A 15,540-nucleotide genomic window follows, 5' to 3' on the forward strand; every position below is an offset into this window, starting at 1 on the left:
GGCACGGGTTCGATCCTTGGTTGGGGATCTAAGATCCCGCATGCTGCACGGTGCAGCCAAAAAAAAAAAAAAAAAGAAAGAAAGAAAAAAGAAAAAGTATTCCATACAGAAAGAATACTGAAAAGGAAGTACATGCATACCTCAGAGATATTGCAGATTTGGTTGTGAACCACTGCAGTAAAGCAAATATCAAAATCAATAAATGGATCAATCAATAAAGAGAATATCATGAGTCGCAAAATTTTTTTTGGTTTTCCAGTACATATAAAAGTCACATTTACACTGTACTGTAGTCTATTAAGTGCACGATAGCATTATGTCTAAAAAAAAAAAAAAACCTTAGGGACTTCCCTGGTGGTGTAGTGGTTAGGAATCTGCCTTCCAATACAAGGGATGTAGGTTTGATCCCTGGTTAGGGAACTAATATCCCATATGCTATGGGACAACTAAGCCCTGGCGCCACAACTACTGACCCCGTGTGCTCTAGAGCCCTTGCGCCACAACTGGAGACAAGCCTGCGCACTGCAGTGAGGAAGATCCCGTGTGCCGCAACTAAGACCTGATGCAGCCAAATAAATAAATATTTTTAAAAACCCTTAATTTAGGGGCTTCCCTGGTGGCGCAGTGATTGAGAGTCTGCCTGCCAATGCGGGCGATGCGGGTTCAAGCCCTGGTCTGGGAAGATCCCACATGCCGCGGAGCGGCTAGGCCTGTGAGCCACAACTACTGAGCCTGCGCGTCTGGAGCCTGTGCTCGGCAGCGAGAGAGGCCGCGATGGTGAGAGGCCCGCGCACCGCGATGAGGAGTGGCCCCCGCTCGCCACAACTAGAGAAAGCCCTCGCACAGGGACGAAGACCCAACACAGCCAAAAATAAATAAATAATTTTTTTTTTTTTAAAAAAGGCCTTAATTTAAAAATATTGCTAAAAATGCTAACCATTATCTGACAACACAGGGTTCCCACAAACCTTCAACTGGTAAAAAATCTGCAAAGCACAATGAAACGAAGTATGCCTGTAAAGATGAGGCCAAACTGAAACACCCAGAAGCATCAGTGTTTAGTGGTTAACGTCCTTCTGGGCAGCCAGAAATGGGCACAGTTTTCCCTCAGGGGGTGGTGTTCATAGGAGTGGGCCGACATTTAGCTAATCCCTTAATCATGATGGTTGTGCAGCTTTCAATTTTCCAATCCTTTAAGCCACACTGTGCTGGACACTTTTTTACAGATGATTTAGTGCACTTGGGTGTGTATTTCCTTGGGCCAGTCCTGGAAGAAGAAGTGCAAGTTCCTGGATATGAAAAACATATTAAAATACATTTATATGTTACATCTCGCATATATTACATGAATGTGTGTTATATATTAATATACAAAGTATAATTTTGTAGTTATGTATATGTTTATATTTAAACCAAAAAAAATCACATGATAAAAATTTTAAATACAACAGAAAAATCCAAAAATAAGCTTTTCTTTCCTAATGGCTTCCTCTCAAAGCATCCTTTAGCAACAGTTTGATATTTCTTTTCCAAAAATAGTTTGCATATATCTACATATCTATGTGCTATTAAAGATTTACCAAAATTGTTTCCTATAGCATATGCCATTTTATATCTTGCTTTCTCTCCTTATCTTAGATATATATATATATATATATATATATATATATTTTTTTTTTTTTTTTTTTTTTTTTTTTTTGGCCGCATCGTGCTGACATGTGGGATCTTAATTCCCTGACCAGGGATTGAATCTATGTGCCCCGCATTGGAAGCGTGGAGTCTTAACCGCTTGACCACCAGGGAAGTCCCTCAGATATATTTTTTAACATGACCACAAAGGGACCTACTTCCTTAAAGACTGCATAGCATTTAATAGATTAGAGCATAGCATGTCTTAATCTATTTAACCAGCCCCATGAACGGACAGATAGGCATTGCTAGTTTTTGCTATCATAAACAATACTGCCCAGATAGCTTATTCTCACATCTTTGCATACATTTACAAGTTTTTCTCACAGGTTGAATTAGCTAGTTCAAAGGAAAATACATATGTGCATTTAAGTTTTAGTAGGTGTTGTCAACATTCCATCCAAAGAGTTTGCATAATTTCACGTACTAACAAAGTGTGGGAGTGTCTTTTTCTCTACATCTTTGCTACCATTGGATAAGATCAGTTTTTTACAGTTTTGCCCATCTGCTACATTGTTTGGATTTTGCACTCCTTGGAGTAAACTTGAGTGAGTTTGCACAAATGTTTATAGGCTCTCTGTACAAACTTTATAATAGTTTCTTCTGTGTGGACACTCTCTTTCTGTCTGTCTTTTTTTTTTTTTTTGGTGGCGCTGCATGGCTTGTGGGATCTTAGTTCTCCAACTAGGGATCGAACCTGTGACCTCTGCAATGGAAGCTTGAAGTCCTAACCACTGCACGCCAGGGAATTCCCAACCATCCTCCTTATTTACTTACTTTCCCAGCCTCCTTCCTGGACTCCTGCTAATTTATTCCTTTCCACTCTATCCTCTACAGGCTTCCAGAATAACCTTTCTCACAAGAAAATCTGGTCACATTGGGTCACCACTCAAAACATGTCAGTGACCTCACCCACACCCCACAGCCTGCAGGATAAAGAGCCTATGCTCTTTAGTCTAGTTTAAAAAGTCCTTTATAATATGGTTCCTACCCCATCCCAAATGCCCATTAACTGAGCACTAAGTTCAGACACCCTGTGGGTGCTGGGGACCCAGAGATGAACGAAGCAGGCAAATGTCTGCTTTGTGCAGCAGTCTGCAGCAGTTTTTACTATTTTTTTCATTATTGCTTCTCTATAGGAGAAAAATGGAATTATCTTTAATTTAAATCAGTTTTAATCTAATTACATTTAATTTCTCCCTAACAACAGAAATTAAATGTTTAGGAATAAGATTTTGTCTGGGAGGGTTGGCTTTGGAGGGCAACAAGCCATTGTCATGTCTAAGGTTTTTTTGTTTTGTTTTGTTTTGTTTTTGCCACCCAAGAATTAGTTTTGGCCCCCTTGGGAGCCGTATCACTCCCATTGAGAATGCATGCTCTAGAGGGAGAGCTGGACAGTAAACAAGTAAATGGAAAAGATCATTTCAGGGAGCCAAGAATGTTACTGTGGATTTCCTGGTGGTCCAGTGGTTAGGACTCTGCGCTTCCACTTCAGGGGACCCGGGTTTGATCCCTGGTTGGGGAACTAAGATCCTGTAAGCCCCGCGGCGCGGCTAAAAATAAAAAAGTTACCAAAGGAGGAAGAATGGTTGAGGGGGCCACTTGACATCTTGATCATTTGAATCAGGAAAGCTCTTTCCAGACAAGGAAGACCAGCCTTGGTTTCTTCAGCTGCAAAATGGAAATAATAATTTCTCCCCACAGTTCCTGCAAACAGTGAAAGCTCAATAACTGAGCTTTGTTGTTATTATTAATTTTTAATTTTTTAAAAAACGTAAATGAGATGCGATTCTATTTACCCGCCTAGCAGGGTACCAGCGCCCAGCCTCTCACACAGCCGGCGCCTCTACCTCCGTCCGTAGGGGGGCGCTGTGGAGCACGGCGGTCGGGCTGCTCTAGGCAGCGGAATCGGAAGTCTCGTGCTCCTCTCACTTCCGGTCCTGGGCCCAGGCTTGGGCTGCGTGGAGAAGGCGTTCCAATGCCGACCGGAGACTTTGAGTGAGTCTGGGGTCATGGAGGGGGGCTTGGGAGGCGGACTGGGTGTTCTAGCGGGTATTATGAAGCCTGGGTGCGCCGAGGCCGCGGGAGCCGGGCCTCGCCTCACCCAGCCCTCCTCCTGGCAAACTTGTCCCCGCAGTTCGAAGCCCAGTTGGGCCGACCAGGTGGAAGAGGAGGGAGAGGACGGTGAGTCTGCCCTGTCGCCCCGGATCACCACAGCCAGCCCTCCAGGCCGTCACTGCTGCCTGTTCCAATCCCCCACCCTGGCACCGCCGTCTGACCCTGCATCTCCCCTCACGGCCAGCCCCTGCCCCGCGCCATCCTTACCCGGGCCAGCCTATCTCCAATTCCAGATGTTCACCAGCCAGTTCCTCTTCCTCCCATACCACCGCCCAAATCCTTGGTACCAGCACAGCTGCTCCCCTTCTCCGGGGAGGAAGTTGTAACAGCCTCCCTCCTGCCTTTGTACTAGCGCCCGGGTGCCAGGGATCCCCTATGCTTGCCATTGCTGGAAGTTACTACAGCCAGCTTTGTGTCCCCGGATGGCTATCCCAGGACACTTCCTGGCCAGTCGTCTGCCCTTGGTCCCGCCTTTTTCAACTCTTGGTGCGGACATCATCCCAAAGGTCCCTCCATTTCGGTTTGGGAGCTCCTGCCCCTCCATCTGATCTCTGTTCCCTACACTCCCTTTCACAGACAAATGTGTCACCAGCGAGCTCCTCAAGGGGATCCCTCTGGCCGCCGGGGATACCAGCCCAGAACCTGAACTATTGCCGGGAGGTGAGTGACAGACTTCTCTCCATCCCTGGGCTGCCTCTTCTCCCCAGCCGCCTTCCCGCCTGGTCCCCATTCCCCAGGGCTCAGTTCCTCTTGTGTTTTCCCCTCTCCCAGCTCCACTGCCGCCTCCCAAGGAGGCCATCAATGGAAACATCAAGACACTGACCGAGTACAAGATAGATGAAGATGGCAAGAAGTTCAAGGTGAGGCTGGGGAAGAGGTGGGTGCCTTTTGCTTTGGGGCACTTGGACAAGGAGAGAATGATGTGTGTTGGGTGCATTGATGAGGAAGATCCCCTGGCCCCAGGAACCTTGAGGAGCAGGAAGCCCAAACGTCTCCCCTTCTGTCTACAGATTGTTCGCACCTTCAGAATTGAGACCCGGAAGGCCTCAAAGGCTGTGGCAAGGAGGAAGGTAAGCACTTCCCTCGCGGTCCAGTGGTTAGGGCTCTGCGCGTCCACTGCAGGAGGCATGGGTTCGATCTCCGGTCGGGGAACTAAGATCCCGCATGCCGCGTAGTGTGGCCAAAAAAAGAATTAAAAAAAAAAAGGAGGAAGGTAAGACCCTTCTCCTCCTGTCTTGGGGGCGCCTTCAGGGCTGACTCAGAGAAAGATCGGAATCCTTTTCCCCGGTACCTTTATTTTTAGAAGTGGGGTTTAACTGTTTGTACTTGTTTCACTGGAGCAGAACTGAGGCCTGTTTGCACTCTATGGGGGCCCTGAAAAGTCCAGCAGGTGCAGCAGTGGGTGGGGTTGATTCTTACTCCTCTTGGGTTGTCTACCAGGAGGAACAGAGCCAAGCCTTCCCCTCAGGTGGCTGTCACAGCAGAAGAAGTGATAGCAATAAATACATTTGGCACAGTTACCTGCGTACTTTCTCTGTGTTAGACCCAGGTGCCTTGCAGGAAGTATTTTCTCATTCAGTCCCCGTAGCGTTCCGGGGAGGTGTGGGGAGCATTGTGGTCCCTTTTTTATAGGGGAGGAAGTTGAGGTTCAGGTTGTTTAATTAGCTCAAGGCCCCTGGAAGTCTGGGTGACCCTGCACACCCCTGAGCGTCACTCCATGGTGGGAGCTGGTCCACCACCTGCACGGCCCCCACCAGGAGCTGTTGGCTGTGGAGCTGTTTCCCCCCTGAGCCTCAGTTCTCTCATCTGGAACATGGGGCTGAGAGCTGCCCTCTCCTCCTGGAGCTGGCGTGAAGCTAGGGCCTGGCAGGCACTCAGGGAACAGGAACTGTCATCACCACTGCTTTGAGGAGCATTTGGGGAGGGTGGTGAGTGGGGTTCAAGGCCCAGACACCCTGGAGGTGGCACTTGTAAGTCTAGGGTGCCAGTGGAGGGGGTCCCATTTGTCCTTGCCCTGACCTGTCCCCTATCCCGCCCTGAGCTCAGAACTGGAAGAAGTTTGGGAACTCAGAGTTTGACCCACCAGGGCCCAATGTGGCCACCACCACCGTCAGCGATGATGTATCCATGACATTCATCACCAGCAAAGAGGTTAGTGGGCCAAGAGGCCGGGGGCCTGTGGCCAGGGTGGTGGTGGTGTCGGGGCTGTGCCAGCCCAGTCTGAGCTGCTCCGACCTGCCCCGCCAGGATCTGAACTGCCAGGAAGAGGAGGACCCGATGAACAAGCTCAAGGGCCAGAAGATCGTGTCCTGCCGAATCTGCAAGGGCGACCACTGGACCACCCGCTGCCCCTACAAGGACACGCTGGGGCCCATGCAGAAGGAGCTGGCCGAGCAGCTGGGCCTGTCCACTGGCGAGAAGGAGAAGCTGCCCGGAGGTGCCAGGGCCCGGGGATGCGGCTGGCAGGCTGTGGGGTGGAGGACGGGGATTGTGTGCGCCTCTGGGAGAGTCGTGGGTCGTCAGCTGGCGTCTGAACAGGACCGCCACTGCTGGTGGCTGTCGCCTCCCACACAGCAGTGTCCGCACTGCACGGCTGTGACCACAGGCCACGTTCGTTTGTGTGAGAGAGACTGGCAGGTGGGTGCTCTGACTGCTGGTGATGTCACCTGTCTCTCCTCACGGGGGGCTGTGAGAGCCGCTCGTGGGCACGGCCACGTGTGTGACTACATACACCGTGAGTGGTGGGGAGACGGTTGTTCCCCGGATGTGTCTGTGAGTTCCCTGCCTTGAGTGCGCTGTGTTTGCGCGCCCACACCGAGGAGCGGCTCACCCAGGTGACTGTGATTTGCTGATGGTGAGTTTGAGTCTGGACAGCTCTACAGCCATGACTTGTGTGTGCAGCCACTTGTCACCTGCCCGGGGGCAGGTACCTGGGGGCTGTCCGTAACCCTGTGTACCTGTCTTCCCGTGTGTTGTGAGGCTGGACGTTGCTGTCAACCCCTGTGGGTTCTCTCGCTCTTCTTGTGCCACCGGCAGGGTGTTTAGGTGGTGTCAGCTTCCTGCATGTGACCTTTAAGTCGTTGTGACCACAAGGCCTTGAAGGAGTCAACCGATCACCTGTGGTTTGACAGATGGTGCTTGGGCGGGGCCGTGGCTGGAGCCGCCAGCATCCTGGGGCAGGTCTGCGCCGGGGGAGGCTTGACTGGGCCTTGCCTTTGGTCTCCAGAGCTGGAGCCTGTGCAGGCCACTCAGAACAAGACGGGGAAGTATGTGCCTCCGAGCCTGCGGGATGGAGCCAGCCGCCGCGGGGAATCCATGCAGCCCAACCGCAGAGGTGAGGTGGCGAGGGCACCTGGCACTGGGCCAGCGGGTGGGCACCTCCCTGCACCCTGGGATTATCCCGCGGGCGGGGCCGGCCCCTTACAGATGCCTCTCCTTGCCTGCCCAGCCGACGACAACGCCACCATCCGCGTCACCAACCTGTCCGAGGACACTCGTGAGACCGACCTGCAGGAGCTCTTCCGGCCCTTCGGCTCCATCTCCCGCATCTACCTGGCAAAGGACAAGACCACCGGCCAGTCCAAGGTGGGCTGGCGGCTGGGGGGCGGGGAGGGGTCCTCCATCGGTCCCAGTTGTGCCTTGAACGTCCCTGACCCCTCCCCCTCCCCCAGGGCTTTGCCTTCATCAGCTTCCACCGCCGCGAGGACGCCGCTCGCGCCATTGCCGGGGTGTCCGGCTTCGGCTACGACCACCTCATCCTCAACGTCGAGTGGGCCAAGTGAGACCCCTGCCTTCCCCCGGCCCCCCGCGGCGTCGCGGCCCACAGGCGCTCGGGCTGACTGCAGGCCCCGGGCCACGTTAACAGCCACAAAGGCTGTCCTGGGGCGCAGGTCATTTACTGTCCTCTCACGGAGGGGCGCACAGCCCATGCGCGGCGGGGCCAGCTGCTTCCCGCCGGTCTGGCTCGCCGCGTGCTCTGCGCCGCCACCCGGTCTCGTCCTGCCCCGTCCCCCTCATCCCCGTTGAGTTCCCTGTGGTGTGGGTGTAGGGGGGGCTCTTGGGATTCCCTTAGGGGTCTGAAGCCCCCGTACGTCCCATCCTCAGCCACCTTGTGTTTCCCTCTCCAGGCCGTCAACCAACTAAGCCGGCTGCTGCTGCTCGGCCCCCAGCCCCGGGATCCTTAGCGACGGAGGGCAGCCTCCGGAAGCAGGGGGCTCCGAGGGCAATAAAAGGTCTGCATCACCCTGTGCTGTTCCATTTATTCGCAGATGTCACTCACACTGTGGTGGGCGGGGCCAGGCCTCCTCCCCCCCCACTCCCCCCGTTGTGGGTTTTTTGCTCCCTGGCCCTGCCCGGGGTTACTGCTGTTGGTGGCAATTCCTGCTGCTCTGGCTTGGGCGCTCCCTGGTCCCACTATAGGCCTTTCTTTGGGGAGGAAGTTTTGGCTTAGGGCCTCTTGGGGGATCAGAGCCAGGGGCCTGCTGCGCTCTCAGCCTCCATTCTGCTGCTGGGTCACAGTGTCTCGTGATGAGGAGGGGGCCTGAAGATGGGCCAGGTCACGGGCTCAACTCAGGGGACTGGGGCCCCGAGGTTTTGGGGGTGGCTGTGACATTGAGGGGTAGGGCTTGGCCGGAGTACTCCGCGTTCTCTGGGGCCTGCCCCTGCCCGCAGCCAGGGCAGCGTCGGCGGCAGCAGTACAGGCTGGGCACCACAGCCATGTAGAGCAGCGGGTGTACGCAGATGGCCAGGGGAACGAGGCCCCGTGTTACCTGGTGGGCCATGTATGTCCTCCAGCCCAGCGCCGCCTCAGCCTGGTCCACACTTGCAAAGCCTGGGCAGAGGGCTCTCCAGCGCTGCCGGGCATACACGTTGAGCACCCCCGTGACGTAGTAGGGCACATAGGAACTGGCGTAGAGGGCAATGCCACTGGCCACCAGCACCATCACGCGCAGCTTGTTGGCCGCTGTCATGCCGTGGCTCTGCTGCACGGCCTGCCCGAGGGCGCCGTAGGCCACCAGGCTGAGCAGCAGTGGCAGGCCACAGCCCAGTGCCACAAGTGCCAGGCTGTAGACCCTGTAGGCCTCAAGCTGGTTGTCATCTGCTGTCCCCAGGCACTTGATGCAGGCATCAGGCCTGTCCACAGTGCAGTTGCCTTTCTGCTGTGGCCCACTCAGGTGGGAGAAGCTGAGCATGGGTGCGGCCAGCAGGGCCGCCAGTGCCCAGCCAGCAGCGCTGATGGCCCAGGCGTGCTTGGGCCGCAGTTGGCTGTGGGTGAAGAAGGGGTGGACAATGCCCAGGTAGCGGTTGAGGCTGATGCAGCTGATGAAGATGACGCTGCCCAGCAGGTTGCAGGTGAAGAGGAAGCGCTCCAGGCGGCAGGCAGCCTCCCCGTAGCGCCAGTGTTTGGGTGGGTAGAAGTAGGCGGCCAGCGGGGGCAGCGTCAGGGCGTAGAGCAGGTCGCTGACTGCCAGCTGGGCTGAGAAGATCACGGCTGGGTGCCAAGGGCGATGCTCCTGGGTGCAGAAGCGGTACAGGGCCAGGCTGTTGCCAGCCAAGGCCACCAGAAACACAGCCACCAGCATGGGCCACAGAAAGTCCTGGAAGCCGCTGAGGATGTGGTCAGCAGCCGCTGAGAAGTTGGCTGGGCAGCGTGTGGGACCTGGAGCAGAGAGCGTTGCTGCATCAGCCCTGTCCCTGACCGTGGCTCCCGCCGCCTTCAGAGTCGGAAACACTGTGGCACCCGTACCGACTGCTCCAGGAGCCCTTTGCGGGCATACTTCCGCTGAGTACTTGTACACACCCAGGAGCGGGGGCCAACCACAGCTCCTTCGTACAGAGGGAATCTGTACGAAGAGGCCCAGGGGCCCAGAGAGGTGAGAAGCACAGAGTCCTTCATTCAGGCTCTCTCTGTGTCCCGCACCATCAAGAACCAGCTGGAGCAAGAACCAGGGACGCAGGCTTCCCTGGTGGCGCAGTGGTTAAGAATCCACCTGCCAATGCAGGGGACACGGGTTCGATCCCTGGTCCGGGAAGATCCCACATGCCGCAGAGCAACTAAGCCCGTGCACCACAACTACTGAGCCTGCGCTCTAGAGCCCGCGAGCCACAGCTACTGAAGCCTGCATGCCTAGAGTCCGTGCTCTACAACAAAAGAAGCCACCGCAATGAGAAGGCCGCGCGCCGCAAGGAAGAGTGGCCCCCACTCGCCACAACTAGAGAAACCCCGCGCACAGCAACGAAGACCCAACGCGGCCAAATAAATAAATAAAAAATAATAAAAGTAAAGAAAAAGAACCAGGGACGCATGTAACCTGGCAGTGACCACCCAGAGCCATCGGGGCCTGGGGTGGAGGAGTGGGAGCCCAGGGGAGTGTCCCACCCCGCTACACAACTCCAAGTCCGATCTGTCAGTCTGTCACCCCCTTAGTGTCACCCAAGTCCAGCCCCCACCATCTACCTGTTGGCTCCACTCGGGTCTCCCTGCTCTGGCCCTCACCCATCTGTTCTCTCACAGCCTCCAAAGGGCACCTGAGACAGGTCACATCCCTATCCTCCCAGCCCTCCCCGGCTTCCTCCTCACGTGGAGGAAAAGCCAGCGCTCACCTCTTCGCACAAGGCCCTGCAGGAGCTATCCCTCCCACCCCACTGGCTCTCTCATTTCCCACTCCCAGCTCCCTGTGACCATGGTGTTCTGGCTGTTCCTTAAGGCACAGCCTGCCTCAGGGCCTTTGCACTGGATGAGTCACGGGCAACAGGCATCCTTAAGGCTGTCCCACTCACCACCTCCTGGTCTGGTCCTGAGAGAGCACCTGAGACCACCCTAACATTGTGACTACACCCTTGGTCCCCTACCCTGCTTATTTTTTTGCCACAGCTTCTATCTCCATCTGATCACTGTAAGAAAAATCCCCAGAATGTTCCCTCCTGAGGGTGGGGCAGTGCCCTGCTACTGGCTTCCCAGTGCCCAGAACAGCACCTGGGACTAAGCAGTGCTGGGGGAAAGCTGAGCTCTGTAGTTGACCCTTCACACACCCCACTCAGCCTCAACTTTCCAACCTGAGAATTGGCCTGTTCCCAGTTGGTCCAGCAGGCTGGCCAGGAGCTCTGTGCGAGGCGCACGTACCCCTTCCCTGACCGGGTCAGTTACCCCACTCTCACTTCTGCCTTCCCATCCCATCCCTCCACCCTGGGAGGAAGTCGGTCCAGACATGATTCTTAACCCTCCTCCCCTCTGCCTTCCAGGAGCCGGCCGCCTCCACCCCCATGACCCTGGATGTGTGCCTGGCTCAACTGACCCCGCAGTGCTGGCTCCTCACCCGAGGTGGTGGTGGCCGTGGCCCGCATGGCCTGCCTCTGGGTCTGCAGCCCGTGTGCTGTGCTGCGCACGGTCCTTTGTTGAGCTTCCAGCAGCGCTGCTGGCCCCTCCCCTTCCCTTCCCAGCAGCACCTCCTTCAGCCTACAGAGCGGGTCTGGGCACACGCCTCACCCCCACCCCCCCCCCCGTTTCCTTCCTCATGACACCCAATCCTCCAGAGCTGGCCCATCTGCTTGCGGGGGCCCTTGGTAGGCTGGGGGAGGGGCCCAGGACCCCAAGGCACCAAAGCAGGGTCAAATCTGCCCGTCACCCTTGCCTGTGAAACAAGGCCCTGCACTTCCACTGCCCAGGGTTGGGGAAATGGGCCCAGGCTTCGGGCAGAAACCAGGCCCACCATTTCAAGCACAGACTAAGACTCATGAGAAATCGGTTTATTAGAGGGGGAGGTTAGGAAAACAGTTCTCCTTTATGAAAGGAAACTGAGGGCTGCACCTGGAGGCCCAGGAGGTGGGGAGCCCAGGGCAGCATTTCTCAGGCCCCAATCTGGGGCATTCCACCTGCCACCCAGGCTTGGCCTCAGGCTACTCTCTTAGGTGGCCACGGTCGGCCTCGCCTGTGGTCCCGGGCAGCCCCTCTGGGTCCCACCTTGGCCTGGGCCCCCGGGTGTCTGCCCTTGGCCTTTGGAGGCCTCCGGTCACTGCCTCGGTCTGGCTTCCGTTCGTTTACCCGTCGCTTCTTGCCTGGGGGCCCGGCAGGCCGCCTCCACTTGGCTGCCTTTGGGAACATGTCTGTGGGAAGAGACTGTGTCAGGGCCAGCAGGGCACAGGGACAGACAAGCCCACGGTGCCCAGCTACACCGACCCCTGCCCGCCACACACCCTCATCAGGCTCCTCGCCCACAGCCTGGCGGAAATACTCGGCCTCATCCTCCTCTTCCTCTTGCTGGCTGACCCCCTCTGCCTCTGGAGGGGCCCCGGGGTCCTCTGCATCGCTGTCCCCATCAGCCTCTGCCTGTGCCCGCTTCATGCCCGCCAGGCTCTTCTTCCTGGAGGAGGAACATTGGTCAACGTGGCAGCCTGCGCCCGGGACGCCGCCTCATCCGCCTGGTGACCACACACTTGTGGGCCTCTCGCCGCTCTTGCTTGCGCTGAACGTTCTGGGCCTGCTGGTCCTGCCTCTGGGCCTTGAGCCGCAGCTTCTCCTCCTTGGCTGCCAGGATGGCCTGTAGTTCCTCCTCTGTTTTGTGCACTAAATGGGAAGAGACAGCCACTGAGACCTTCACCAAGATCCAGGTGAGCCCCCCAGCACCTTGAGACCCACCATCAATCAGGCCTCAGACCCCGCTGCCCCTCCAGCCCCGTCCTCACCAAAACTGTGGAACAGCACGTTCCCTTCTCCTACACCCTCCTGGATCTTGATGAGCTGCAGTGTCATCCGAGGCCCGATCTGGAGGAACGGGGGAGGTGGGTGGGGGAGGGTGTGTCAGTCCCTCCTTGAGACCGGGGGAAGCCACCGGGCCTGCCCCGGGCTGGGCCTCACCTCAGTGAGCCGCACGGCGCTCTGCTGGGCCCGCATGTTGCCGCGTCCTGCCACGGCCTGGGGCAGCTCCGTGATATTGTGCTCGCCGTCCGGCTCCGCTTCACTCTCGGACAGCCCTGCGCCCCTGTGCAGGGCACACACGGGGCTCAGCAGGGGATCCCAGGTTCCTGGGACAGCTCTGGGGCCCGCTGGTGTGCGGTGGCCCCCTGCCCCCACCCTGAGCCCTCCTCACGTGGCCAGCAGCTCACTGACGTCCTGCAAGCGACTCATGTTGGGGAACTTCTCCTGAAGAAGTTTCTTCATCCCACGACTTGCACCCACAGGGACAACTCTGATGCTACTGCAGGGGTCAGAGCGAGGGAGAACGGGGGTCAGGAGCCACGGGGTCGTGCGTCAGCTCCACCCCCCACCAACCCTTTCCACGGTCCATCAGAGCGTGTACTTTGAGATTAAGCAATCACAGAGGCTCAGCAGCCGTGCTGTCATCGGCCGAAGAGCGGGGCCACACCCGCCACCCCACCCCAGACTCACTAATGGCGGAAATCCAGCTCCTGGGAGTCAGGGTTGTAGTTGACGAGAAGGCAGCGCTTGATGGTGTTCAGGTTCACCTGGAAGGGAGAGAAGAGAAGGCACGGCACCACATGAGCCGCACCCAGGCCCCACTGTGTGCTGCAGCCCATGCCAAGCCCCGGCTATGGCTGTACTCCTGAAACGTCACAGTAAAAGGGCACGGAGTGCTGACAGCACTGCAGGGATGGATGGGGCTGCAACTGGTGTCTGTGGGCTCCCTGGACGTTGGCTAGAAATCCTGGTTCCGAGGCCCACTGAGGCCGTTGACACCGGACTTCCTGGTGACTGGCATCTAACAAGGCTAATTTGAGATCCACTGGTGCCAGGGATTAGAAGCACGGGCTCTGCAGCCAGACAGATTTTAAGTACCTGGTCCTGCCTTCTTGTCCCTCGTATCTGACCTGAGACTAGTGACGTCACCTCTGTCAGCCTCAGTTTCCCCCTCTGTAAAATGGAGCCACAATACACGCTACTCTACTTAGACCAGCACTCAACGCGCACTTAGGAAATAAAGCACTATGGGCATCGTTTTCCACCTGCCAGATGGGATGGCAGCTCATGGGGGAAGCCTCTTGCCCAGTGTCACAGAACGTTATGAGTGGGATTCGACCCCAGAACCCGGAATTCTCAGCCTCAGTGCTAGGAGGTGAAGACTGAGCAATCAACCCAAGGGCCTGTGCGTGGTAACTGTTGCCTGCCCCACCACCTGCCACCACGCCTGGCCCAGCCCACCTTGTGCACGTTGATGGAGGGGAACAGGTTCTGGAACATGGTGGCCATGAGCTTCACGTGCATGCCGTGGGGGCCAAAGCTGTTGAGCACCAGGAGGGGAGGGTGGGCAAACTGCTGCTCGTGCATGCGGTGACGTCGCAGCGAAGAAACCACATCACGCACCAAGGTGTACTGCAGGACAGGGTGACGAGTGGGTGACCGCCAAGCACACGTGGCTGGGGCAATCCCCAAACCCAGCTCCTACCCCTCGGAGGCCTCATACCACCTCTAGTCCTTACCTTGTTGATCCGGAAGGTTAAGGTAGGGCCTCCCGGGAGGCGCATCAGCTTCTACAGAAAAAAAGGATCAGTGAGGGTCGAGGTGTCCAACTAGGGAGCAAGGGGAATGGGAACCTCTGCCCATCTCTTCAGAGCGTTTACTTTGAAGCCAGAATCATGGCAGCTCAGAGGCACAAGCGGTCATCATGAGAGCTGGGGGAGGAGGAGGGGGTGGGGGAGTGAGGGGTGAGAGCATCCACTCACAAAGTAGACACTGGTCTCCGTTTTGCTCAAGATCAGGAAGTGTGTGACCCCAAGGGGCCCAGCCACTGCTACACAATCTTTCAGAGAGTTTTTCTTTCGAATCTAGAAACGACAAAAAGAAAAAGGGATGATCACTCATATCCCCTTATTGAGCAAAGCCTATACGCTTAAGCTGTTATGCCCTTTCTTGCATTTAATCCTCGGAAGAAGGGGGGAGGAGAGAAGAGTGGAATGCTCTTGGCTTCTACAGCTAATCAGACTTGAATCTGAGCACCGCCTCTGTCCCTCGACACTGCGTGTCACCACATTTTGCAGATGAGCCAACTGAGGCCCAGACAGGTTAAATAACTTGATCGAGGCCTTTGAGAGAAGCCAGCTTTGCTGATTCCAGAATCCCCTCTTAACCACCAGCCCTAGGCACCCAGCCAAGCTGGGTGCGTTCATCTGCTCGCCCTCGCTGCTGCCACTCAGAGCCCTGAGAGGCAGGCACGATGGTCCCCATAAGGGTTCCTTTCTCCGGCCAGGGAGACTGAGGCCTCGCGCGGTTTCGAGGATGGAGCCACCCCCGCAGAAGACGGCGCCCACGGCGGGTGGAGGTGGGCTGGGCGATGCAGACCTGCAGGCGGGTGGCGGTGAGCGGCTCCATGACCCGCCGCAAGTCCAGGCTGAGCTGTCGGACGCTGCGACCTGTGCGGCCCCGAGCGAACACGAAAGAGTGCGGCTGTGCGGCATAGGCCTCGAGGTTGCGGAGGTGCGCCTGGGCGCGCGCCCGCTTCTGGTGCCGGGACTGCGGGGGCGAGAGGCGAGAGGTGAGCACCGCGGCCACCGCCGGGACCCCGCCCGCGCTGCCCGCTTTCCCGGCCGCCGCGCCTCACCCGCCCCGACTGCCCCATGCCACCGTCTCTTCCTCGAGGTCTCTTCTGCTGGCTGCTTCCGGCGCCGCACAGCTCACTTCCGGCGCCGGCGAGGCGATTACGTGAGGGGCCGCTGCGTGATGACGTCACCACATGGGCATGCGCACCAGGTCGCGGGAAACCTCCTCGGAGGGGTTGCTAT

At 56.9% G+C, this 15,540-nt stretch overlaps 2 protein-coding genes and 2 non-coding genes across 6 annotated transcripts; 1 reads left to right on the forward strand and 3 right to left on the reverse strand.

The window, feature by feature from the left end:
• The first annotated feature begins 3,605 nt into the window (after nucleotides 1–3,605).
• Nucleotides 3,606–8,049, forward strand: EIF3G (eukaryotic translation initiation factor 3 subunit G). The gene is made up of 11 exons (XM_007169001.2): nucleotides 3,606–3,687; nucleotides 3,827–3,873; nucleotides 4,384–4,467; nucleotides 4,579–4,667; nucleotides 4,818–4,877; nucleotides 5,854–5,958; nucleotides 6,055–6,244; nucleotides 7,034–7,141; nucleotides 7,256–7,392; nucleotides 7,479–7,585; nucleotides 7,935–8,049. Exons 1-11 carry the CDS (start codon nucleotides 3,668–3,670, stop codon nucleotides 7,948–7,950), a joined length of 963 nt encoding a protein of 320 aa, XP_007169063.1. The 5' UTR covers nucleotides 3,606–3,667; the 3' UTR covers nucleotides 7,951–8,049.
• Nucleotides 8,050–8,139: 90 nt separating this feature from the next.
• LOC102998182 (suppressor of SWI4 1 homolog) lies at nucleotides 8,140–15,436 on the reverse strand. 3 transcript variants are annotated; one of them, XM_057541829.1, is made up of 13 exons: nucleotides 15,360–15,436; nucleotides 15,101–15,271; nucleotides 14,485–14,586; nucleotides 14,242–14,292; nucleotides 13,964–14,134; nucleotides 13,193–13,269; nucleotides 12,894–13,001; nucleotides 12,662–12,785; nucleotides 12,490–12,568; nucleotides 12,241–12,370; nucleotides 12,001–12,167; nucleotides 11,824–11,910; nucleotides 8,179–9,466 (listed from the first exon to the last, which is right to left on the reverse strand). In XM_057541829.1, exons 1-13 carry the CDS (start codon nucleotides 15,375–15,377, stop codon nucleotides 8,364–8,366), a joined length of 2,388 nt encoding a protein of 795 aa, XP_057397812.1. In that variant the 5' UTR covers nucleotides 15,378–15,436; the 3' UTR covers nucleotides 8,179–8,363. The 3 variants fall into 3 exon arrangements, with proteins under 3 accessions (XP_007169065.1, XP_057397810.1, XP_057397812.1); XM_007169003.2 differs by lacking the exons at nucleotides 11,824–11,910; nucleotides 12,001–12,167; nucleotides 12,241–12,370; ... (7 more) ...; nucleotides 15,101–15,271; nucleotides 15,360–15,436 and adding an exon at nucleotides 11,124–11,234 and having other exon boundaries at nucleotides 8,140–9,466; XM_057541827.1 differs by lacking the exons at nucleotides 11,824–11,910; nucleotides 12,001–12,167; nucleotides 12,241–12,370; ... (7 more) ...; nucleotides 15,101–15,271; nucleotides 15,360–15,436 and adding an exon at nucleotides 11,103–11,182 and having other exon boundaries at nucleotides 8,140–9,466.
• LOC114236195 (small nucleolar RNA U105B) lies at nucleotides 13,081–13,160 on the reverse strand. Its single transcript, XR_003622191.1, has one exon. It is a non-coding gene; the product is annotated as a small nucleolar RNA U105B (small nucleolar RNA).
• Nucleotides 14,355–14,440, reverse strand: LOC114236194 (small nucleolar RNA SNORD105). The gene has a single exon (XR_003622190.2). It is a non-coding gene; the product is annotated as a small nucleolar RNA SNORD105 (small nucleolar RNA).
• Nucleotides 15,437–15,540: the final 104 nt, after the last annotated feature.

Source organism: Balaenoptera acutorostrata, chromosome 2 (assembly GCF_949987535.1).
Source record: "Balaenoptera acutorostrata chromosome 2, mBalAcu1.1, whole genome shotgun sequence".
Taxonomy (NCBI): domain Eukaryota; kingdom Metazoa; phylum Chordata; class Mammalia; order Artiodactyla; family Balaenopteridae; genus Balaenoptera; species Balaenoptera acutorostrata.